The following is a 12,663-nucleotide window of genomic DNA, read 5'->3' on the forward strand; positions in this document are numbered from 1 at the left end:
TGCCCATTCATGTTGTCCTCTTCAGAAACTTGTCGTGAGGGTCTTAAGTTTTTCCCCACAGCGATCTTGGAAGGAATATTGCTTTGAGCTGTGTCTACTCCCTGAACGTAATGTTCATATTTACAAATGTCTGCATCTCCTTCACCACAGGCACTCTCCAGGATCTGAGGGACCTTCAGCAGAACATGTTGGCGTTTGTGGTAAAACATCTACATTTGAAAACTCCAAGTCTCTAAGTGAGCATTGCCACTCTGCTGCCTTGGATTGAAGAGCTGTGACACAGTCGTAAATGGACATGCCTGGGATCTCATCACTGCAAGGACTGTTGCCCAGTGACCTGGGCAAGGTCAATGGATCCTTAAATTTATTGGTGTTAGAGCCACTTTCCGGATGAGTCGCGTACAAACCGTAGTCTGGATCAGAAATGAGAGTTTTTCCAGAATGATGTTCCTGATTCTCACATTTCTCCAGAATCTTCTGGAAGGCGATGCTGTCCTCAAGACTCTCTAATGACACGACATTGTCCCTCCTCTCCCCTGAGTCCTCGTCCCCCAGGGGCTCGTTGGCTCTGCAGCTCTCCTCACCATGTGCCTCTGCTTCAGCCACATTTCTCCAGTCTTCTGAACTTGTTGAACTTAGAGTAAATAAAGACCCTTCGTCAGAATCGGTGTCCAACTCGTACTGAGCGTCAGGCGTGTCCTTTTGTGCTAGTTCCTTGCTAGCAGGAGTCACATGCAGGTCATGACCCCACCCCGGAGCGAAGACGGGTGGGGACGGGTCCTTGGCTCCTGGGTCACTGAGCGTGGCCGCTCCGTAGTGGGCGAGGGGCTCTTCCTCGTCAACGGCGCCCTCGAGCCTTTGCTGCTGTGCGCTCATCACATTCTCCTTAGAAAACTCCGAAGGGAAGTGTGGACTGCCCCCTCTCCCCTCCTTCTCTCCAGCCCTCAGCGCTTTTGTACGCGCCACCATTTGGGAGAGAGGCGTGGTCATTTCCCTGGGGATGGGTGGGCCTAATTCGTTGGAATCCTTACAGATTGAGCCAGGGCTTGTCTGTAATGTGGCAGCCACGGCAGGGATGCCCACTGATCGCTCACCGAGGGAACCTTCCCCGGCCACAGTGTCATAATTTACTTCTCCAGGAATATCATACCTGGAGATGCGGTCCTGTCCCGCCGGCATTAGCTGGGTATCATCAGCATTCAGCCATCCGCGGAGAACGGGCCGGGCCGCACCGTGATTTGGGAGTGCGTTTTCCTTCCCGCTTCCTGCCCCAGTGTGGTCCCCGCATCGTTCTCCGCCCTGCCCGCCGCCAGCCTCCTTTCTGCTCGGTGCCAGCGTTCTCGCAGGAGTGACAGCCGCGTGTGGGGCTTGGTTCTCACAGAGGTTTGGATCGTGGAAAGTTTGGCGCAGATCCATCCTTGTCTGCTCCATGTTCCCTACAGCTTCGATTTCATCGCAGAAGCCCTGGTTTGAATACACGTTCCCTGAACCTGGACTTCTTTTCCGGCATCTCTGTTGCCACAGTCTGTCCACATAAGGCCTCGCAAAAGCCCCCAGGCAGAAAGCCACGAAGAACGTGATGGACACTGACAGACAGACGGCCAGGACCAGGTCCTGGGAAGCGTCCTCCCTTCTGCCAGCAGCTTGCACATCCTCGGTGCTCCTAACCCTTCCTGGCAGCCGCCTCTCCCTGTCACTGGTGTCAGAGCCCGCAGGGTCCTTCTTGCGCAGAGTGGAAAAGCGCACTTCCCAGGGCCTCTCAGCTGTGCTCGTCGCGAGGCTTTTCGTATGATTCAGATTAGTGCGAGGAAGGTGGGTCTCTCTGGACACGCGCCTTGTGGGCGTCCACCAGTATGCCTCCTCCTTCCCTGAGAGTGGGGGTAAAAGCACACGCAGAGTTGACACGGGAATGAGATTCCAGTGGTTTAAAAGGCATCTGTGGGCTTCCCTGGTGGCGCAGTGGTTGAGAGTCCGCCTGCCGATGCAGGGGACAAGGGTTCGTGCCCCGGTCTGGGAAGATCCCACATGCTGCGGAGCGGCTGGGCCCGTGAGCCATGGCCGCTGAGCCTGCGCCTCCGGAGCCTGTGCTCCGCAACGGGAGAGGCCACAACAGTGAGAGGCCCGCGTACCGCAAAATAAATAAATAAAACCATAAATAAATAAATAAAAAGCACCTGTGAGTCCTCAGTCCTCGTCTAGCTAGATTTAAAGTGGGTATTACACGATTAGCAACTTTACTGACTGATTGCTTGATTGGTTGTTGATGCCAACAGCACGTGTCAGGCTCTGTGCACACTTACACGAGGCTCTCAGGCTCGGGTCTGCTGCTCCCAGGCCCGGGAGACTGTGTTTCTTAAGCTTCCTGACTGACTGCTGCCCACAGGAGAAAGGAAACCAGTCTGTAGGGACAGCCACATTGTTCCTCCTTTCTCCACAGCCTTCCCTTACTTACTGCACATTTACGAGAACATTCCATCAACCCTCTGCAAAAATCTGCCTTGGCCACACCTGTGTTTGCTATATCATTTCCTCACTATTCCTCGGTGCCGGCAAACAGCAAAAATATTCGGGTTTCTCTGCTGGTTCCTGACATTCTGCCCTCCACACTCAGAATGCCCGTGTGGCTCTTACAGGGCAATGAACCAAGTGTGGCTGACACCATTAAGACTTCTCTCTAATCTTCATGGATTTCTCCTAAACCTGGTAAGCATGGCCATGTCTCTACTTAATAGCAGTCCTGAATAGAACAGAGGCCAGGACTCATTTTTTAAAAAATGACTCTTTTTTTTTTTCCCCCCAGTTAAGAGTTTGAGAATTAGCCAAGATAGTTAATAGTGGGGGGGGGGCAGAAGCTTTCCAAAATATTCAGTTGCAGTAACGTATTCTAGCAGTTTGGGAGAGTGGCAGGGAACAGATCAAAGAAAAATATACTTTTGAAATATGTGTGTTTTGTGTATGTGTAGGATTATCCTTTCAGAGGGTTAGCCAGCATTTTAAATAATTATGTTTCAAGTTTTAGAAGTCCTTTCTTTGATCAGTTATTTTATTAATATTTGGGATAAAAATATGACATTTTGGGGCTTCAGGGAAAAATTCTTTGTGAAATTTCTCGTTTTGACCAAAGCCAGTGCTTTCTGAGCTAGCTGAACTAGGTTTCTCACCACGTGAAGAAACTCGTTCATGAACTGAGGAGAAGAGTTAGGTACCAATGATTTTTCTGTGATACAGCCCAAGGATGATTAATGCCATAGATCAGCACTCTTGCTTCTGGGGGGACTGTCATTGTTTCAAATGAGACTAAATTTTTCATGTCTCTTTTCTGTTTAAATGGAACCATTTCTGAGAGAAGAGGCACTACTGACTTACCAATAGACTTGTTGCAAATTGCATTCCACTTTTTTCTCCAGGATTCAGAAATAACATTTTGGAAGACTTCCACGCTATAGTCACACTGCCACTGGTTAACAGCCAAGTCAGCCTCCAGGTGGGGAAGTTCCAGAGCCATGATCATCGGCAGAATGGCGGTCAGAGCATTGTTGCTGAGGTCTACAACCTGCTTGAGAAGAAGCAAATTTAGGACAGTCTGTGAATAAAGACATTTGGAGACAAAATAAACTAGTTACAGATACTGTCTATATCTCTATGGAAGCCATATGAATTTAGCACTGATTTCGGAGTCAGAATACTGGGTTTAATTCTCTGCTCTGTCCCTAAGAACTCTGTGAGACTCGGCAAATTGTTGACTCTCAATGAGCCTACCTCCCAGGGTTGTTCTGAGGATTAAATGTATGTGAAAACTTTAAGTATGGTGCCTGTATTAGATGCCCAATCACGTTTCCTTCCTTCTTTCCTATGAACTGTGATTTGTACTGTTCGATATAACCTAGACTCCCAGTTGTTATCAAGGTCTGGAATTAGAGATCAGGTCTCGAGTGTCTAGAAGCACTGTGGCCTTGAAAGTGGCAGGAGATACTGAATGATGAGGACACAGAGCCCAGAAGAACTGTGGTTGACTAAAAATGGCAAAGAGAGTTCTTTTGCATCAAGTATTACCTTAAAGGTAATAGTACATTTCTCTGCATCCATGGCTACTCAGTATAAACAAAATGACTAATTTTCCTAGTCTCATCAGAAATGAAGGGGAAACTGGGGAACAAAAAGGATTCAGTGACTCTAAAAACACAGAGTAGGATCTGTGAAGCTGGATATGGCGGTGGTGTGATGTGGCCAGGACAGCATAGTTAGGTGTAGCTCTAGCTACCATTTGCGGAGCATTGCTGTGTACCAGGCATCCTACTGGGTGCTTTACATGCATTATGTCTATTCCTCCCAACAACTTTGTCATTTCCCCCTTTTTACAGAGGAGGAAACTGGGCTAGGTCACAGTATATCCCATATAATCCCGACTCCTAAGGCTTGGTACCAGGTGCGCAGAAAATAATGGAGGGAGGAATGAATGAATGAATGAATGAGTGAATGGCAGAGCTGAGATCTGATCTGGCTCCGTAGCTGTGTGCCTTCCACTCCAGAACACAGCCTCTCGGAGCCTGAGCTCCCACTGCACTGGAGTGAAGGGATGCACAGAGGAGGCCCGGAGCATGAGTCACCAGAGTGGGGTCATGGGGTTTGGGAGAAAATCATAAATGCAAAGCTTGCTGAAAAGTAAAAAAGAGGGCCATGGATGAAAACCATGGAGGCTGAATGTAATTCAGGTCAATTGTTTAATAAACATCAGGGAAAAAGCAGCACTGGTATCTTGGGTTATATAAATTCCTGAGAAGAGCTTTTACTCAGACAAACACTCAAACAGCACCATAACCAAGACTCAGTAGTGAGGGGGACCTTTGCACTGTTGAGTAACCAAGCACTCTTGGCTCCCAAGGGAAGGCTGTCAAAAATAGGAAGTAGGAGACTGGGACCAGGAAGGAAAATAAAAACCCCACAAAACTTTGCTTTGGCCTGGCCTTGACTAGGATCAATAGTTTTCTATGTACCCCCCCCAACAAAAGGGTGAAATATTCTAATGTTTTGGGGGGTATTTTCTTCTTAGTGCATGTCTGCATTTTTTTTTCCATCCTAGCAGCTGTTATATTATAAATCATGAAACTAAAAGCAAAACAGAAGAGAGGACAGAGAGCTAATCAAATGATTCAGGAGGAATAATTTCTGAGAAAAGATTAAAACAGAATAGTCCAATTTGGCTAAAGAAGTGGCCATCCACTGTCATTTGAAAGGAGTGTACGTTATAGAAAGATTGGGAGAAGCATATAATGTTGCTGGCAAGTCACTGCTCTAAGAAAAATGGCAGAGGAAAAAGAACCCTTATTTGAAATGCCAATGAAACATTTCATTCTACCTCCACAGGATGATGAATTTATGCTTTGAGAAATCTATCTGGCTTCTGAAAAGATGCCCACGTGGAAAGACACGTAATATATAATGCAAGTATTAAATACGTCTCCTGGAAAAAAACCCAACTACATCCATTTTAATATTCGACTTTCTGGTACCAAATATGCTCATCACGTTCCCAAAGAAGTTTTTAGAGTTATTGCTGAACAGGCAGAAGGGTTAATAGAGCAGGAGAAATTGTATGATTCTGGGCAGCTCAGGTAATTTAGAATTACAGATGATTCAGAACATTCTTGGGCTTGTTTTTCAGTTTGCCTGTAGCATCTATTACCTGTGAGCTGCAGAAGACTTATAAAGCACAGTGAAAATGCACAGGAAATAAAACAGGCATAGGGAAATTACACATACAAATATCATCAGTATACAATATGCTAAATGAGGTTCCCAGGCAATCTGACGGCCTGTTTGTGGTGAACCCGAGAGCACTGCCAAGTTAAGTGGACTTTCTCGTCTGCTCTGATAACTACGACGGCAGACAGGTCCCCAATAACCTGCCCCCATATTCACACCATCTGGGTCATCTCCTCCCCTTGAGCATAGGCAAGACCTGTGCCTCTCTTCTAACCGACAGACCATGGCAAAAGCAATGGATGTCCCTTCCACGATTACATTCCATAAGACTGTGATGTTCTTGCTTAGCAGGCTCTCTCCTTCGGGCTCTGAAGCGAGCTGCCATGCTGTGAACTGCCCTGTGGGGAGGTCCACACGGCACAGAACTGAGGGCAGGCTTAGGCTGACAGCCAGTAAGGAGTGGCACCCGAAGCCCAGTAGCCCACGTGTAACTGAATCCTGCCAACAACCACGTGGGCTTGGAAGCGGATCCTTCTTCAGTTGGTCCTTCAGGTGAGACTACAGCCCTGGCCAACACCTTGATTGCAGCCTTTCCCCCCCCCTTTTATTATTATTTTATTAATAAACTTTTTTTTAATTTTTAATTTTTTTTTACATCTTTATTGGAGTATATTTGCTCTACAATGGTGTGTTAGTTTCTGCTTTATAACAAAGTGAATCAGTTATACATATACATATGTTCCCACATCTCTTCCCTCTTGCGTTTCCCTCGCTCCCACCCTCCCTATCCCACCCCTCTAGGTGGTCACAAAGCACCGAGCTGATCTCCCTGTGCTGTGCGGCTGCTTCCCACTAGCTATCTGTCTTACGTTTGGTAGTGTATATATGTCCATGCCTCTCTCTCGCTTTGTCACGGCTTACCCTTCCCCCTCCCCGTAACCTCAAGTCCATTCTCTAGTAGGTCTGTGTCTTTATTCCCGTCTTACCCCTAGGTTCTTCATGACATTTTTTTTTCTTATATTCCATATATATGTGTTAGCATACGGTATTTGTTTTTCTCTTTCTGACTTACTTCACTCTGTATGACAGACTCTAGGTCCATCCACCTCATTACAAATAGCTCAATTTCGTTTCTTTTTATGGCTGAGTAATATTCCATTGTATATATGTGCCACATCTTCTTTATCCATTCATCCGATAATAAACTTAAGAACAGCTCTAACTTCTCTCTTTCCCCCAGAGCAACTAAACCCAGCTAAAAGCGGGTGTGGCCTGGGGGGCAGAGGGCGCTATGAGTCATAATCCTCTTCATTCTCTGCCTCAGGTGCTGAGGGGCCCAGGGGGTGGGGTGCTGGGGGCAGAGGCTGAGTCGAGATGAAGGGCATGAAGGGTGTCAGGGGGGCTCTGGAAGTGGGCAGGGAGGTGGCTGGCCTGGGATGGGGGCAGTGGTGTCTCTTCTTCCCCGTCAGTGTCTGTACCCTCAGACATCCTCCTGCAGTGAGCCTGTCCCTGACAGCTTCTTGTCTTCGCCCTTGCTTCGCATCCCACCATTCTTCCAGCTACTGCCGCCTGGCTTCCGGCCCCTGCGGGGACCCTTGTTCCCACCCATGTGGTTGTCTTCCCCATCCCCCTACATGTCAGGCACAGATGCCACCAGATCCTTCAAGAAGTCAAACTGCAGCTCCAGCTCAATGCACTGCTTCCAGTGGGATGTGGTCACGGTCTTGGCGTTTCAGGACTGGGTCACCGGCAGGCCTTCTTCCACGGTGACTCCAGGAAAAGCTCGAGCGCCCGACAGAGGATGACAGGCACAGCCGCCGCCACCTTCCCAATCTCTTCATCCGTCTACACGATCTTCTTGATCCGGGCCGGTGGGAGCCACACGTTGTACCTCCTCTTGCTTGGCATCTCGGGGCCTCTCTGGCTACGCCGGGCACAGCGCCACTGCCCGCAGCCTCCCGGCCCCTGGGCCTGCTCGTCGCCCACCTGCCCTCCGTGGTTTGACTGCAGCCTCTTGAGACACCTTCAGCAGAGGCCCCAGGCAAGCCTTGCCTGGATTGCTGACCTCAGCAATAGATAACAAATACACCTATCCATGATCATCAACTAGCCGTTCGTTCCTTTGTTTATTCAACAAGTGTTTGTAAATACATGGTATGTACTGGGCATATGTTAAGCATTAGAAAACAAAATAGACATGATGTATGTCCTCAAAGAGCTCACCGTCTGGTAGAAGGGTTATGGGGATATAGGCATTAATGGCTAAACCATACCTAGAATGAAATAATTTCAGTTTCCATACGTGCAATATGGAAAAAGCATAGTCTACTATACCTGTGCATAAAGGGAAACTAATTCAATCTGGAGACCCAGGGAAGGCTTCCTTGAGGAGTAGTAAGAGTTAGCTCTTCCAGGCAAAAGGATCAGCAATAGGGGAGGGCTTGGGGTGAAAACTAGGCAGGAATGCAGTCAGCAAGGGGAAGGTGGCTTGAAATGAGGCTGGAGGGGCAAGCAGGGGCCAGGCCCTTGTCGTGAAAGCTTACAATCAGATTTGTATGTTAAAATAGTAGAGCTGGGCTTCCCTGGTGGCGCAGTGGTTGAGAGTCCGCCTGCCGATGCAGGGGACACGGGTTCGTGCCCCGGTCCGGGAAGATCCCACATGCCGCGGAGCGGCTGGGCCCGTGAGCCATGGCCGCTGAGCCTGCGCGTCCGGAGCCTGTGCTCCTCAACGGGAGAGGCCACAACAGTGAGAGGCCCGCGTACCGCAAAAAAAAAAAAAAAAAAAAAAAAAGAGTAGGGCGTCGCAACCACTTTAGAATTTCTATACGTAGTCTACATTTATAAAGGGCTTACTGTATTCCAACTACTGTTCAAAGCACAGTCTACGGATTAAAACATTTAATTCTCACAAAACTCTATGAAAAAGGAAGCAACTTACCTCCCTTTTACAGATGAGAAAATTGAAGCAAAGGGTGATTCGGTAACTTACCCAAGATCGTGTGGCTGGCGAGCGGCAGAGCCTGGGTTTAAACTCAGGCAGCTGGCTGCAGAGTCGACCTCCCTCACCACTGCGTCACTAGTCTCCGAGAGAGGACGGGCTTGGAGGGCCATTCCGGTTGAAAGGGGCGGGGGCGAGGTTGGGCATTTGTCTTGCAGCTATGCTATGGCTAGTCCAAACTGGGATGTGCAGTAAGGGTAAGATACAGTCTGCCCTCCATATCTGTGGTTTCTGCATTCTCAGATTCAACCAACCATGGACAGAAAATAGTTTAAAAAAAAAAAATGCTGAGTGTTCCAAAAAGCAAAACTTGAATTTGTCCTGCACAGGCAACCATTTACATAGCACTTACATTGTATTTACATCGCATTTACATTGTATTATTGTAAGTGATCTAGAGATGATTTAAAGTGTATGGGAGGATGTGTTTAGGTTATACGCAAGTACTATGCCATTTTACATAAGGGACTTGAGGATCCACAGATTTTGGTACCCATGGGGGTCCTGGAACCAATCCCCTTGGATACCAAGCATCAGCTATACACACAGGGCTTTGAAGACTTAGTATGAAAAAAGAGAATGGAAAATATCTCATTAATAATTTTTACATTGACTACATGTGTAAAAGATAATATATGGATATATTGGGTTACAAAATATATTAGTAAAATTAAATTCACCTGCTTATTTTTACTTCTTAAATCTAGTTACCGAGAACATCTAAAGTTACATATGTGGCCCACATTATGCTTTATTCGATGATACTGGCCTATATAAAGAATGGGGGTGTGTGGTGCAGGTTACCAGGACGGGGAATTCAAGCTTCTCCTAAGGCATCTCTAGGTCCTGGTGTTTCTAAAGGAGCACCGAGGGGGGATTTTACAATATCTCCCCAAAGAGGAGGAGAGAGGAGGAAGGGGCTAGGAGGAGAAGGGGCTGAAGCTGCCAAAGCTGGAGCAGGGCTCTAGGGGTTACTCACACTCCCAGCTGTCAGGACCTCGGTGAGATTCACTGCAAGGTGCCCGAGAGACAGGCACCACGCCTCCAAAATGTGACGTCGATCCCCCCAACATGGCTCTGATGTTTAGAACTGCGTGTGGCACGTGGTAAGTGGGATGCAAGGATGAGTTGATATCATTATGATTTGTATTATTCTGTGCCCAATTTTGGTGTGGAAGCATCAGGGTCACTGGCCTTCAGAGGCCCATGTGGTCCTGGGCTCTATGGGGTGTAGAGCCCATTTAGGCCCATATAGTCTCAAATTGCATAAAACCCCAGGGACCTTTGACTGACCCTGTAGTTCAGGGAGGGAGCCTTGCTAATAACCGAGATTTAATTTCTTGCCAATTGGTAAGTGGAAGCTTGGAGTTGGGTTTAATTAGATTTAGGAAAAATAATGAACCAATCCTTGCTGCTGAGCATACATGTTCAAATAAAATGTCCACATTCATGTCCACTACTGAGGCCTTGGATTTTTGAGGCAAGAGAGAGACTTCAGCTCTTTTAGGGGCATCTTAAAGTAGACTTATATTTTTTGATTGGTAGCCAGTACTACTGGGCATGAAGAAACTCTTCAATGGAAGTATTCTTCTAATAGAATTGCCTATAGTTCTGCATATTAGAAATAGTATAAACACTATTTTCTAACCTGTAATTTTTTTAGGTCCTTGAAGGCTTCTGGATGAATTCTGAATATCTTGTTGCTCTTTAAATGGAGGCTTTCTAGTTGCAGGCAGTTATGAAAATCAGACAAACCAATTTGCGTTATCCCATTGAATGACAGATCCAAACTCTGTAATGACTTCAGTTTCCACAGCCCTGTTAAAATTAAAAAGCAACTTGAAATATAAATTGGTGGTACTTACTGCAGCATTGTTTGTAATGGTGGAAAACTGGACACAACTTAAATGGCTCACGACAGAGAAATGGGCAAATGATGGCTATATCAATACTACAAAATACTGTGTAGTCTTAAAAGAGAATGGGATAGATCAACCTGAAATAACTGAACAGGAAGGAAAAGTTAAGTTGCAGGAAAGTAGAGTATAATTCCAATGTTCTTGGGAAAAAAAGGCCACATGCAAACATACACATATGTTTCAAGCGAGCAGAGAAGAAGGCCTGGAAGGAGATGAACTAAGCTATACCAGTGGTAGCTACACTTAGAAGTAGGATGGCGGAGGGAGGTGAAACTATGCTTCGATTTTATACACTTTTGAATTCTTCCTTTGAATGAACATGTGCTAATTTTATAATAAAAGCATCAATCAAAAATCTAACCTTGATTGAATGAAACGGTAAATATGATACTTGCTTATTTGATTGAACTATGGGTAAAACTGGATGATCTTGCTATGGTTATAGGGGAAAAAGTTGTTTTGATGCTTTATTTACATGGATGAATTCTTCCCCTTTTAAGATGTCCTCATTCTGTTTTGTAGCTGTATCCTTTAACTACTTATCGTTGATATTATAACTATTTTTTATATTTTTCAAAGGATATTAATATGTTAGAGCTAGAGGTTTTCGTTTCTGGCAAAATAATATAATTGAGTTTTGGTCTCCACCTTTGTATTTCACTTGATTCCAGAAGTAACCATGAGGCCCATTTGGCACTGAAGGTAAAGGTTGAGAATGATGTGCCAGCCATAGCAGTCTTCCAAATCTGAGTTCCCATATGAGTCTCACGTGGAAGCCCTGCATTTTTACATTTCCTTCTGCTCTGTTCTCACACATAGTCTGTGTCTTTAACAAACTACTACATAGCAGATCAGGTTGGTTCAATTCCAGAAGGGTTTATTCCTTGTCTACTATCTGGAAACCATCGGTACTTACTGTAAGACTAATTATGCAGAGACATGATGACCTAAATGAAATGGCTGCACATCTATGTTCTCATTTGCTCATTTCAGCTGTACAGACTAAGCAAGAGACCGCAAGGACGACAGCTCAGTCGAAATATTATGAGCATGGTACTTAGTGCTGAGGACAAAGACAGCAGAGAAACTTTGTGTCTGGTTGCGTGGTAAGACACACACACAAGAAAAAGTTATTAGTTATATAAAGCAGTTTTACCCCCACTATTGACTGTAAAATAATTGTTGTTTGTCAGCCTCTCCATCAGGTGATTAGTTCTTTCAGGGCAGAATTCACACCTTTGTGAACACTTGTAATGCCCAATATATAATATACATTCAATAGGCTAGAAGTCACAGTGTTTGACCTGCACAGAGATTTAAAAGTTGTTGAGCCAACATCAAAGATTCAATACGAACATGTACATTTCTAGCTGGCACAAGACATTTGGCTGGAGATGAATGAGGGCTGCCTGCTATGGATGGGGCATGCACTTATAGAAGAATATGATGTCTCTATCAAAAATAGGAAGACAAAGGATAGGCCAAGAAGCCTGCATGTTTAAAAAAATGAGAGAGGGCTTCCCTGGTGGCGCAGTGGTTGAGAGTCCGCCTGCCGATGCAGGGGACACGGGTTCGTGCCCCGGTCCGGGAAGATCCCACATGCCGCGGAGCGGCTGGGCCCGTGAGCCATGGCCGCTGAGCCTGCGCGTCCGGAGCCTGTGCTCCGCAACGGGAGAGGCCACAGCAGTGAGAGGCCCGCGTACCGCAAAAAAAAAAAAAAAAAAAAAAAAAAAGAGAGAGAGAGAGACAAGGCTGAGATTCAGCCGGCATATGCTGGTGAGAAATACTTCCATATTGGTTCATAAGTAACCGCTGCTGAGCCACTGTGTGTTGCCCCGCTGCCCTAGGCACTTCAGTCTATTCTCCCTTCCACCTCCCACCCCCAGCAGGATTCTGCTTCATCATTACAGCCAGAAGGCATCCAACTTGGGAACCCAGGCTAAAGGCCTCTTGTTAAATATTTTGAATATAAGCTCTGGAGAAAATACATTTCTTTCTGGAGTGAAGAATATTCCTACGTGTTTTAATATGCAAATGTATGGG

General features: G+C 46.2%; 1 protein-coding gene and 1 pseudogene across 1 annotated transcript in view; both read right to left on the bottom strand.

Moving 5' to 3' along the window:
* LRRC66 (leucine rich repeat containing 66) overlaps positions 1–12,663 on the bottom strand; it is a 28,178-nt gene that overhangs the window by 4,454 nt on the left and 11,061 nt on the right. Inside the window, 4 exon segments of the mRNA XM_022564442.2 lie at positions 1–159; positions 161–1,868; positions 3,367–3,553; positions 10,350–10,519. Of these exon segments, the coding sequence (XP_022420150.2) occupies positions 1–159; positions 161–1,868; positions 3,367–3,553; positions 10,350–10,519 (2,224 nt within the window).
* On the bottom strand, positions 3,462–10,342 carry LOC149749147 (dr1-associated corepressor pseudogene; annotated as a pseudogene).

This window comes from Delphinapterus leucas, chromosome 5 (genome assembly GCF_059928025.1).
Source record: "Delphinapterus leucas isolate spDelLeu-1000000601 "Yukka" chromosome 5, BTC_Dleu_Yukka2, whole genome shotgun sequence".
NCBI classification, from domain to species: Eukaryota; Metazoa; Chordata; class Mammalia; order Artiodactyla; family Monodontidae; genus Delphinapterus; species Delphinapterus leucas.